Source organism: Solanum lycopersicum, chromosome 8 (assembly GCF_036512215.1).
Source record: "Solanum lycopersicum chromosome 8, SLM_r2.1".
Classification (NCBI taxonomy): Eukaryota; Viridiplantae; Streptophyta; class Magnoliopsida; order Solanales; family Solanaceae; genus Solanum; species Solanum lycopersicum.
Window position 1 is genome coordinate 7,212,020 of NC_090807.1, and position 11,811 is coordinate 7,223,830.

General features: G+C 34.8%; 1 protein-coding gene across 1 annotated transcript; it reads right to left on the reverse strand.

Moving 5' to 3' along the window:
- Window positions 1-588: 588 nt before the first annotated feature.
- LOC101262234 (protein GET4) lies at window positions 589-11,444 on the reverse strand. Its single transcript, XM_004244742.5, has 12 exons — window positions 11,198-11,444; window positions 10,997-11,076; window positions 10,811-10,889; window positions 9,785-9,866; window positions 6,491-6,653; window positions 4,936-5,026; window positions 3,482-3,565; window positions 3,224-3,270; window positions 2,550-2,678; window positions 2,139-2,223; window positions 1,898-1,978; window positions 589-895 (listed from the first exon to the last, which is right to left on the reverse strand). Exons 1-12 carry the CDS (start codon window positions 11,321-11,323, stop codon window positions 878-880), a joined length of 1,065 nt encoding a protein of 354 aa, XP_004244790.2. The 5' UTR covers window positions 11,324-11,444; the 3' UTR covers window positions 589-877.
- Between the last annotated feature and the right edge of the window lie 367 nt (window positions 11,445-11,811).

Below are 11,811 nucleotides of genomic sequence, written 5' to 3' on the forward strand. Positions count from 1 at the left end.
TCCACTAAAATTGATATTAAACTAATATAATTTGTAATTTAATAGAGATTTGAGACTTGAGATTTATATAAGTAGAAGATGAAGAAAATTTATGAGTAAAAACAATTAAATTTGGAGATTTTTATAATTAAAAAATAAGATTAAAATATATTTTTAAAAACTTTAGGATATTAAAGAAAGTTTGGAGCGTATAGGGATGCTTTGGGTGATGGGAGGGGGAGTGTTAAGAGGGTGAAACGGCCGTTGGGTGGGGGACAATAGCTGTTACCCAATGCCTGGCAACAGCTAGTTTAATTTAATTTTTTTTTAAAAAAAATCAACAGTCCGGAAAACCGGACCAGAAAGGGGCGGAATATATTCTTCTCACCGAATTTTTCTCAAGTTAAGATCATTTTTAAAGACTTTATCAAGCGGAGAAAAAATTTAAAACCGAACCCTCATAGGAACAAAAATTTGAAACCGCGCACTTTGGTGCACGCTAGGCATAGTTTCCTCCACAAGGGCGTTCAAATTCTTTCAACCAGAGACTTATAATACAACTAAAATCTGAGACTCAAATGTTATTGTTCAAAAGTAAGAGAACATGTATAGGCAAAAGAACAGGATATTTTGATTTCAAAATAGAAATAATTGCAAGGGGGGTCACATATTGGCAACAACAATAGGGAACCTTGAGCATTCAATGAGAATTCATGACCACATTCTGCAACATATGTTCATAAAACCATATCAAACATAAATAATTATGGCAAGCACAGCCATTTAACTGCAAGGAATCTTTCATGGACTACTTGGATTGGTGTTGAATGAACCAACTAGTCTATCAGGACACACTATATAGATGTGAGATCATGCTGAAATAATTTCTTTCCCTGTTCTATTCGCCTCCCATCATCTGCAAAACCGGAAAAGCTATTACGCAATAACAAAAACACAAGAGGGAGAGGGAGAGAGAGAGAGAGAGAGAGAGCTATGACGACAAACACCAAGAACTGGTTAAAAGAAAAGAAAATGCTAGGTTTGGTTGGGGGGATTTATGTTCTCACAGTATACAAATAGCTACCTTGAATTTATGGAATGTGGCAAGACAATTTGTTTTTCTACCTAACTAGTGGCAAGTACATTTTAACCTACAGAAACTAACTCGATAAGGCTTGTTTGAGTCAGCGTCAGCTGGAAAGGTAAGAACTTGAGTGATGTGATAACCAACAACAAATAGGCCAAACAAGATTAGAGTAGTTAATTAGGTTTCCTGTTTCTTCACCAACTACTTGGATTAAATTTTGGGTCAGCAAGAACGAACCAAATTCAGAAAGTGAGAATGAAAACTCACTAGGTTGTCTAGCTAGTGGTTACACAAGCTGTCTTTGTATATAATTATGAAAAATTGACCCACCACTTTTTATTCTGGACAAAGGAGTCGTGTCTATTTCACTAATTCGAGGAAGATACTGAATTTTTGTATTTGAAAAAAAATTCTGAAGGGACATCTGAAGTAGATGGTGGTTGATAAAGAACTCTGATCACACACACACACACACACACACACATATATATAACAAGCACACTTCAGCCTCCAAGAGTCTAGTCAGCCATCTACTCAATCCCACAGTTCTGCTTACACCAAGATACAAGGTAGATCAAAGAGAAAAAACCTCGTATTGAACGGGAAGTCTGATTCATCAAAAAATAAGTGGTTCTGGCATGAAGATAGATTCTGATGTTCATACTAGCTAGTAAAACATGCTTCTTATTACTGAAAATAGAGTTGTTTCATTTTTCTCTACAACTTCAGGGAGTTCAATCATATATGTTTTTATAATTTGCAAGTGCCCCTAATTAACTACTCTAATCTGAGTAGTTATTGAATTGCTAAACCTTGAAAAGATTATATTACCTTGAAGATATCACCAAACATGCCTTGAAGAGGACTTTTACGCTGTATGCCATAGAACTTCTTTGCAACTTCATCTAGCAACTAAACCACAGAACAGTAAAAGATGTAAATTACGAGGAAAACCATCAGTCTTAACTGGATTGAGAATGGAGTCATTAAACAACAGAACAAAACTATAAAGAGAATCTTTCATCATAGATATTGAAAGAAGGGTCATTATTCACATTTTCAAAGAGCTTACCTCATTAAATAGAGGATCTCTATCTATGCTAGTCTTGTAGTTCTGTCTCAACATATTAAAGAGAGGTAAAGCATCTCTCTGCAACCTGAATTACAAATTGAGTTTGTAACCGTCAATTCGTTTGTCTTAAATGAAGTAAAAGACACGAGGACGATCACAAGGCCTCAATCCTAGTGCAGAAGGCACCAATATTGCAAGATCTGACAGACAGTGGGGGGGGGGGGGGGGGGAGGGAGAGGGAGGGGGTTACAGGAGTAATGTTTGTATAAAAATTGTGAACTTAATAATGATAGACAGTTGGAGTTATTCAAAATGAGAAAGAGGCAACAGTATATAAAAAAATTAAAAATATATGTTTCTTAACACATCAAAATAAATGGTGAAATGTTCAACAAACATACTGAGACTTACGTCAGCAAAAGGTAGTTGACAAACTCCATTAATTCTGACCGAGGAAAGTCAAGATGCTTCGACTGCATTTCCTTTTCCACCTCGTCCATGAGCTTGTTAGCATCTCTTAGATTTCCCAGAGACAAGTACCTGCCAAAGCAGAATGACAAAATGAAACTATATGCTCGACCTACAGGCTACAAGCTAAAAACTAAAAGAAAAGCGTAAAAAAGACTCTTGACTGGAACATCAGTCAAATAGAGAATTTAAACAGCTAGAGAAGTATATTTTAGTTTATGGCGCTCAGGACATTTTAAACTCATATTAAAAAATTTATTAGGTATATGCATAGAAATTTGCGTCCAAATGTATTTTCTAAGATGCCTTGCTACCATGTTCCTAGCATTCTGATAGCCATTTGTGTTCCATATGCTGGAACAAACCAAACGTGATTAATCTGGTTGACAAATATGCACAAAGATCGAACATTACAATTAAAGAGGCAGTAATATGCAGAGTTACAATAGTGCAAATGCTTAGAAAATTGCAAATATTTACAGACCTTGGAGTAACTGTAAAGTGTAAAATAATTTAATTAAATACAATGTTCCTAATATGAACCAGCACAAATGGGACAAACTGAGCAGAACATTAATTGAATGCAAGGCACTTATTCATCTTACAACTCTTCTTACATCAAAATAGCCCGGGCAATAGCCAAATCATCCTCTCCTGGATAGCACTGCAGATTAAATGTTATGAATTACATTATATTTCAAATCAAGTTAATTCCCCACAAAAACCTTCATGAAATTGCTGCCTAGCAAAAGAAACAAAATGCTAAAATGGATGAAAAAATATATTTCCACAGGAAACTGGAGATCCAGCTTTTGAACCTAATTATTTGTTCGTGATATCTAGATAGTGAAAGAATCACAGGAAACAGTGGTTACCTTGCCCATAAAATTAATGATAGTCGAAGCAAATTTCTTGAGATTCCTTCCTCTAACAAAATGAAAAGATACTTTTACCATGTCCTGCAAAGTAAGAAGAATGTAAGGAGGTCCACCACATTTCCAATGATTGGCCTTGGAATCCAATTTCGTTAACTGTCAGCTACTAGAAGCCACTACCTCCTTTCAATTTCAGATAGCAAAGTACTGTGAGGAAACATTAAGACCACTGCTGGTAAAGACACTAGTCATAAATATGAAAATATTTAACAGCTACTGCAAGCAGGTCAAGTAAGTGGAAATCTAGACCAACGGAGAAATATGATCTTATGCTTTAGCCTCTTTCAAGTTGTAGTTCCATATAGTTTGTTAGTAGTATAAGCAAGGTGAAAAAGGTGGTCATTAGGAACAGTTGAACTCTAAAACAAGATAATCATTCATTTTATGCCGGTTCTTAATTTTGTGAATTGTCTTAGGCCTCATATGTTAGCACTTAATGAAGGTCTGAATCTTAATCATTCAGATTCAGCTCATTAAGTACGTTTGGTTTTTAGGTCTGAATATGAATCATTCAGATTTAACTCATTAAGTTTATTTGTTTTATTTTTTAAAAAACCTCTTAATGAGTCTGAAGAAGTCTGAATGATTCAGATCTGTAGGAGAATCTTATCAACATTTAGACTCATTTGATAAGTTATCAATTAATAAATCATAGCTTCTCTTTTTTGAGCGTGCCTTTTATCTCATAACTAAAAAATTTCTCTCTTTTCTCAATCAAACACCATTTTTTTCTCAATAGGTAAGTTCTCATAAATCCTTTCAAGTATTTTTTTTTATATTAATAATTTTTTGACTTGACGTGTGTCAAGAACACTGGTTACAATAATATTTTTGGTGTATTGTTGTTTATCAATGTTTTGAATGAAAAAAATAGAAATCCAAATCATGATTATTAGAACTTCTAAAAAAAACATTCTAATCAAAAGTGATATATTTTGTTGAAATGAAAATTTTATAATATTTATTAATAAAATGTTCAATTTCACTTCTACATTCAGATATTCAGATATTGAAAACAAACAACACTAATTATTTAGAGTTAGATTTAGAGATCACATCTTAATATTCAGATGTGTATTCAGATCAAAACACTCACATCTTTATGCAAATCTTAGTATTCAGATGTGTATTCAGATTCAGACCTCTTAATCTTAATGAAAACAAATGAGGCCTTAGTCATTTTAGAACCTAATCTTTCTTTCTAGAAATGAAGATAGAACCATTTTAGTTCCAGGGCCCCGTGGAACTAACCATGGTGCACCCGCCTTGAAACAGCGGGACCCGGTGGGTACAGCTAGCGGGTTCGCAAAGCGATACTCGGAAACCACGGCAAAAAAAGGCATTTCATGTTTCTTTTAATAAGCATAAAAGACGATCAAGCTTGGAGAACATACCACTTCAGGAGATTGAGAATACATATAATCTGCCAGCATCTCATGCAGCTCTGGAGATCCGTACCTAAGTGCACCAAATTCAACTGACCACCTATAAAAGAACAACTTTCTCACCAAAGATGCTAATAAATAAATGAGGTCATAGAACATTGAAAGAGGAAGACAAGATGTCGCCGCTTAATAAAACCACCAAGATAATTTTCCCTCAGAACTTCTTTTTAAAATGTTTCAAAAGACCACCAATTTATGGCACCGCATGGGGTGCAGCTCTTTAAGTATTTTACAGAATCATGTATATAGAATTAACTGCCTCTCATCGTGTCTGATCACATTCACAAAGTAGGAATTAGTCTCTAGTCTCTAGGATAAGAGTGCTGAGGTAACAGAGAAGTTAGGTCATCACCATGTCCTCATCATACATTGTTCTGTTTGTATAACTTGGTATCAAGAACTTCATTTCCACACATTGCACATACTATAAGCACCGGTATGACAATACTTAGCATCTTGATGCACTTGTTGCTTGCAAAGAGTGCGTTTTGTGTTTCCGTGAGGTGTCCACTTTTTTTTGTTGTTGTTGTTCTCGTTAGGCTGCCACCTTCAGTATTGTTGCTGCCACCTTCTTTTCCATTTTTTAGGCAAAATCACTTTCGACAACTTGCCCTTTGCAGGCTTGGCCGAAATAAGTGGACACAGAATAGGTTGTGAAAGGCTTGCTTTAAGCGCGCTTAAGCCCCGAAGCGAAGTTCAAAACGTGTTGAGCACTTCGCCTCTCCAAAATGTGCGCTTCAGTGTGTATCCAAGATTCTAAGGCTAATTGCTTCCAAATTTGTATCAGGGGAAGATCAGCCCTGTGAACTCATAATCGTGTATGAGCTCTTATAAATAGACAGTGGCACGGTTTATACTAACCCTTGATAGAAATTTCTACCAGAAAAGATTGCAAGATGAGGTAATGTTTACTATTTCACACGATGTAACAAAGATGTGAAAAAGGTACTTGAAGATATCTTGCAGGAAGATTGCACAGCAGTGTGGATCCTCCAGAAACGACTGCAGAATGGACAGTGGGACTTCGAAAGTGAAGGTTTGGGTTCGAGGGAACACATTGATACTTCTCCTATTTCCATAAAAAATGAAAGACCAAATAAGCTTTGAGGAGAGCTAAGGAGGTGAGGCCTTTCTTTTGCTCAATCCATGGGCTATTCAAATAAGCTGCACAGTTAGATTTTGAAGAAGAGTATGGAAGGATCTAAATGAAGACTACCCAACCAATTGTGTAAAAAGTTAAGCGCTACTTCTGGAGATCTAAGTACATTGGCTGAGTTCATTATTTCTTCTTCTATCAATTATCCAAAAAGTATGGTACCCATTCACTAAAAGCCAATTCCTTTTAAAATTAAAAGCAAACTCAATAGCTAACCCTCGGTGGTATAATATAAAATGTTTAACAAATACATAATTCAAACAACTAAAATGATATGTTTTTTAAGAATTTACAAATGAAACAAACATAGAGAATATGTGCAAGGACGAGAGAGGGAGAGCATCTAACTTGATAGAAGCTTTTAAGAAAGAAGAACAGCAATCTACTCGGGTTTTGGCTGCTGCGATGGCTTCTGAAAGTTTTTGCATCTCATCATCATCGTCATCCGTGAGGTCCAAATTTTGTGGCACCGAAGGTCGAGGAAATTTCTCATAGATTTTCCTGACATGGTCTAAGGAGAATTGCATTATGATCAAGCAAAGAACTGGAACTAATTATTAAGCATCAATACATGAAAAAAAAGTAGAGCAGCAAAGTTACCAGTTAAAAAAATGTAGAGCAGCAATGTTTACATTATTCCTTATGATATAGCAATATGAAGTCACATCAGGATTTAATTCATGCTGGTTAACTTACATAATATTTTGTCTCTCTTTCCTGGTTATTTGAAGAACTCACATACAGAAGAATATGTATAGATCCCTTAAGTTTAATTACCTTTGAAGTGATGTTTTATTATCTTTCGACAAATAAAAATGCAATAGGTGGTTTTTTTTTTAGAACTGGTAACAATTTGTTTAAAAACCAGTAGTTAGGCAATACTGAAAAACCATATTTACAAAAAAAAAAAAAAAAAAAAAAAAAAGAGAACAAAATATTAAACTGAGATGGCATACTAGACAAATTCCAAATTCTAGGGTTGTTTCAGTATCTTCATATTAAGCCTTTGTACACCAGAAACAAAATAACAATATACAGTTAAGCTTGATCTTCTACACATTGCTGCCACTATCTTCAGCATATCCTTATTACTGGAGGAATACAATGTAGCAATTTTAAAAAAAAAAAACATCTGGCATTTCTTTCTCTCCAGATGGTCCACCAAATATATGCTAGGATAATCATCCCTGTATCTCTATTTCTTGCACGAATTCCAACTTCCTCTCAGCTAAAAGAGTGTCAACAATCTTAATGGCATTGTCCATGAGATGCCTCCAAGACTAATAAAAATCTTCCACGACTGGTCAGTGACAATGCAGCACAGAAAAAAATGACTAGTTGTCTCAGCATCAGTTCCACATAAATAACGTCTTGACATAGGGATATTCCCCTCTTTGATAGATTGTCATGGGCTACAACAGCCTCATTAGCTATATGCCAAGTGAAATAGGACACTTTTTGAGGCTCTAACTTTCCAAATGTACTTCAAGCACATGTAGTGATCTGTGTCTTAGCTTAATTTAAAATCTTGTACCCCTCCCTCACCTTGTAAATACCTTTGTTATGTCCATTCCACCATAAACAGTCCACTCCACTTTGTGGCCCTAGAAAAGATTCCAGATACTTGTAAAAGTCAGTGAACCTAGGAATCTCCTATCGTTCAGAAGTCTTCTGAGCTGTGTTGTTCAGACTCCCCAAAAATGTTGTTACACACGGATCGGATCCTCCAAAGATGCACTACTTTTGGAGGATTCGACATGCTTGACATTTTTGAAGAGTCAAAACAACATAGCTTTGGGGGACCAAATCCCATTCAGCTACTCTCTTGTGTTAAATGTTGGGCTAGGGCAAATAAATCAGGGAATCAATCTTGTAAGCTGGCAGAACTCATCCACTTGTATGTCCAAAACCTTGACAGTAAAATTACTTTTTAGGGAAGGCCACTAGGACCTAATGGTTCTCCATAGGCTTACACCATAAGGGGTAGTAACTTCTTTAAAAATCCAACTATCCAGCTGTTTGGTTATTTTGATAATACTACAGTGAGTTTGGAGCTCCTGACAATATCTCCACAGCCATTTCACCTTAAGAACTTCACTTTGATTCTTAAGGTTTTTGATACCTAGTCCACCTTGACTTCTAATTTTTTTTTTAAATCTTGTACTCCTCTGTCCCTAATTACTTGTCCACATTTCCTTTTTTTAGTTGTCCCTAAATACTTGTCCATTTTGACAAATCAATAAAGGACAATTCTTTTAATTGCTTTGACAAAATGAACTCTTAAGTTTTTAATTCATTCAATTCATAATTAATAGGGGTAAAATGGTAAACTCACTATTATTGTTTTCTTAATAGGTGTGTCAATTCAAAAGTGAACAAGTAATTAGGGACAGAGAGTATTTTAATAAGATGTTTTCATTTACTAAATGGAAGCTTCTTTTCTCCTTATTACTTCTCCAAAGAAAGATCTCCTGATTTTGTCGATCCTCCATCTAACAACATGGGTATAGCATCTGATCTACGGCAGAATTTATCAAGATAATATTTCTCTGTTTATAAATATTGTGATCTCCATCTGGAGAGCTTCTCACATTTCACCAAAAAATCTCGTTGGATCTTAATTTGCTCCCAAAGGCATGCCGAGATAACTGATTGCAAGGTACCACTACTACAGCCAAAATCTGGCACAACTGCCCCATATTGGATGTCAAATTAACTGGGAATAGATGGCTCTTACTCCAATTAATGTGAAGACTAGAGAAACTTCCAAAATATGTCAATATTATTCTCACAATTAGAGTATCATCAGCATATTAGAGATGAGTAATCTCAAGTCTGTTCTCAAATTCAGGAACTTTGAAACCCTAGATCCTCCTAATCTTAAGCATATTGTTAAGTCCCTCCATGGCTATAATAAATAAGAAAAGGGACAAAGGTTCCCTTTGTCTTATCCCTCTATGTGTACCAAAAAGAACTTCTGGTGCCCCATTAATAAGGATGGAAAATTCCACAGTTAAGATGCAAAACCAATTGATCCACTTCTCCACAAATTCCATCTGTCTCAGCATTCCGAGGATGAAACGTCAGTTGACATGGTCATCCGTTTTCTCGATATCAAGTTTACCAAAACTGCCATGCTTTCTTTGTCAGATTCCAGAATTAATTGCTTCATTAATTGTCAAAACAATATCCATTATTTGCCTGCCTCTAACAGTGTTTTGTCGAGCATGAAGCGAGAAAAGCGACAAATGTTGATAATTCAATATCTTACCACATTAAAGGCTAGTCATGCGGTATTTTTCAGAAGTTCTAGGAGATTAATATTTAATACAAGTCGACCATTATCAGATACAGTTTTAATTTTCTTTAAGGAGGGTACTATCAGAGTGATAGACTCTTTTCTTGATATTACAAATTACTAGGACTCCTTTCTTACTAAGTGCAAATTAAGTCGAGAAACAGACACGTGAACTAGAAAGACTGGAGTGATTTGCAGTAATGATAAAATAGGATAATGAACAGAGCAAAACAAGAATAAAGAAATGACTAACTGATAGTTCATGAACAAACTCAGCTTGATAAATTACAAATGTATAGAATAGGAAAATTTACCAGAACGTATAAACATAAGAGAAGACTTACCAAGAGTTTCTTCATTATAAGAAACTTTTCCTTTTACAAGAGTTTCAACAAACAACAAAGCAAGCTCTGACCCACAGGTAACCTGCAAATTGTCAAGATCGTCTTTAATCAATACAGAATTAAAACATATCTATTTTTAGTCTCGCACCAAGAATAATCTCAAAGTGCTTTGAGTTTCAAGTATATTTAAGTGTCATTACCAACTCCGTCGAGTCTAAAATTTTTCATGGACATAAGTTTGACCATGACGTTATCCAGATTAGATAGTAGACTTTTGTTGCAAGTGATAACTTTATCTGCTGAATTGTCCACAATACATATAAAAAATCTTCCTACTAAGAATGTCTAGGAAATGAAAAAAGGCACAAGCCCCAGACCCTACTCAAATCCAAACTTATACGCACTCCTTTAATATTAGAACATTCCAAAAATGTTTCGCACGATTTACTTCTATACAACTTTCACGATTCAAGTATATTAAGGTGTTCAACCTATAATGCTTTTCTTATCAAGCTAACCATCACTATAATATCTTCTACGGTCAACAACATACCCACTGTAATCCCACAAGTGGGGACTGTCGAGGGTAGTAGTGTACACAGATCTTACCCCCTAGCTTGTAAAGATGGAGAGTTTGTTTCCTACAGATCTCAGGCTTAAATTAAAGCATTTCCGAGCAATTTGAAAGATGGAATAGAAAAATTAGAACAATACCAACGAAATAATGTGAAACATAGAGCAGACCACAATATACAGAGGAAAGAACAATAACGACAACACAATGATAACCGAAACACAAGACACACAGGCCATAACCAAAATCAAAAAACAAGAAACTATGAGAATAGTGCTAACACCACTAGTAAGAAAGAAGATCCAATTACGACCACCAAGACTATCCCACAGGAACACTCAACTATCAGCTAAACTTCTACTGTAAATCATAACCTTCAATTAACTCTATGGACCCAATCAAATACATTCACATAAAAATCGAGAAAGCATACAAGTGTAATCGATCATAACCTGTCCATTCTCCAATTGTAAGCAAGCACCACACTTAAGAATATCCAAAGCTTCAGAGTACCTCTCAGCAGACACATATCTGAAATCATATCAAATATACAAAAAAAAAAACTGAATTAAACCTTACCCCTTTTAGAATTGATGTCAAATTATCAAAAAAAAAGAGGGGCTTTTTAAAGATTGTACCTTGCACTTATAGACTTAAACATCTGTTGAGCTCCATAGTAATTTCCCTGTTTTACAACCTTTTCCAACTTCTCAATATTCTGCAAATCATAAATCAAGTAAATCAAACATCCATATACAAGAAAAATGGCATAAATTTTTATACTGAGGGGTTAATTTAGATTTAGTAGTTCCAAAAAAAAATTATGCATCGTGGGGCACCTCTTGAGCTGGAGGCAGTGTCGCACGTTTGGCTCTCTCTCGAGACATCCTTGCGATGAAAAAGTTGAGAGGAGGTTGAAGAATCAGAGGTTTTAATAAGGTCCCAGAAATACTGGAATATTGCATATATATATATATATATATAGTTGAAATTTTTATCTTTAGATGATATGAATAGAAATAATTTAATTACTTCAAATACCATGAATCTAATATATGAATGCAATAAAAATAGACTCTTTTCTATAAATTTGATTAAAGTTGAAATTTTGATCTTTTGATGATATGATTAGAAATAATTTAATTACTTTAAATTAAGACTGGTCAATGGATTGGGATCGGTTCATCGGATCGGAATCTATTGATCGGTATATTAATCGGTATCAGAATGAATCGGACCGAAATTATCGAGATGAATAATTAATTTCGTTCCGTTTTACTATATATCGGAATGGAACCGGAACGAACTGGAACGGACCAGGATGGAACGATTTTCGATAAACGAGATGATATTTTTTGAGGGATTACGAAAATACAATTATTTTTTTTTTCTAAGTATAAATTAATAGTTTTAAAATTTATACTATAATTTTTTACTTAACTTTATTTTAAAG

What these genes read in the sequence shown, in the direction of transcription:
- LOC101262234 (XM_004244742.5), bottom strand. Translation starts at nt 11,323, where the DNA reads ATGCAATATTCCAGTATTTCTGGGACCTTATTAAAACCTCTGATTCTT. An exon ending in TTCTTAAAAGCTTCTATCAA is followed by an intron (nt 5,027 to 6,490) that starts GTTAGATGCTCT and finishes GTTCTTTTATAG; the next exon opens with GTGGTCAGTTGAATTTGGTG. An exon ending in GAGATCCTCTATTTAATGAG is followed by an intron (nt 1,979 to 2,138) that starts GTAAGCTCTTTG and finishes TCTGTGGTTTAG; the next exon opens with TTGCTAGATGAAGTTGCAAA.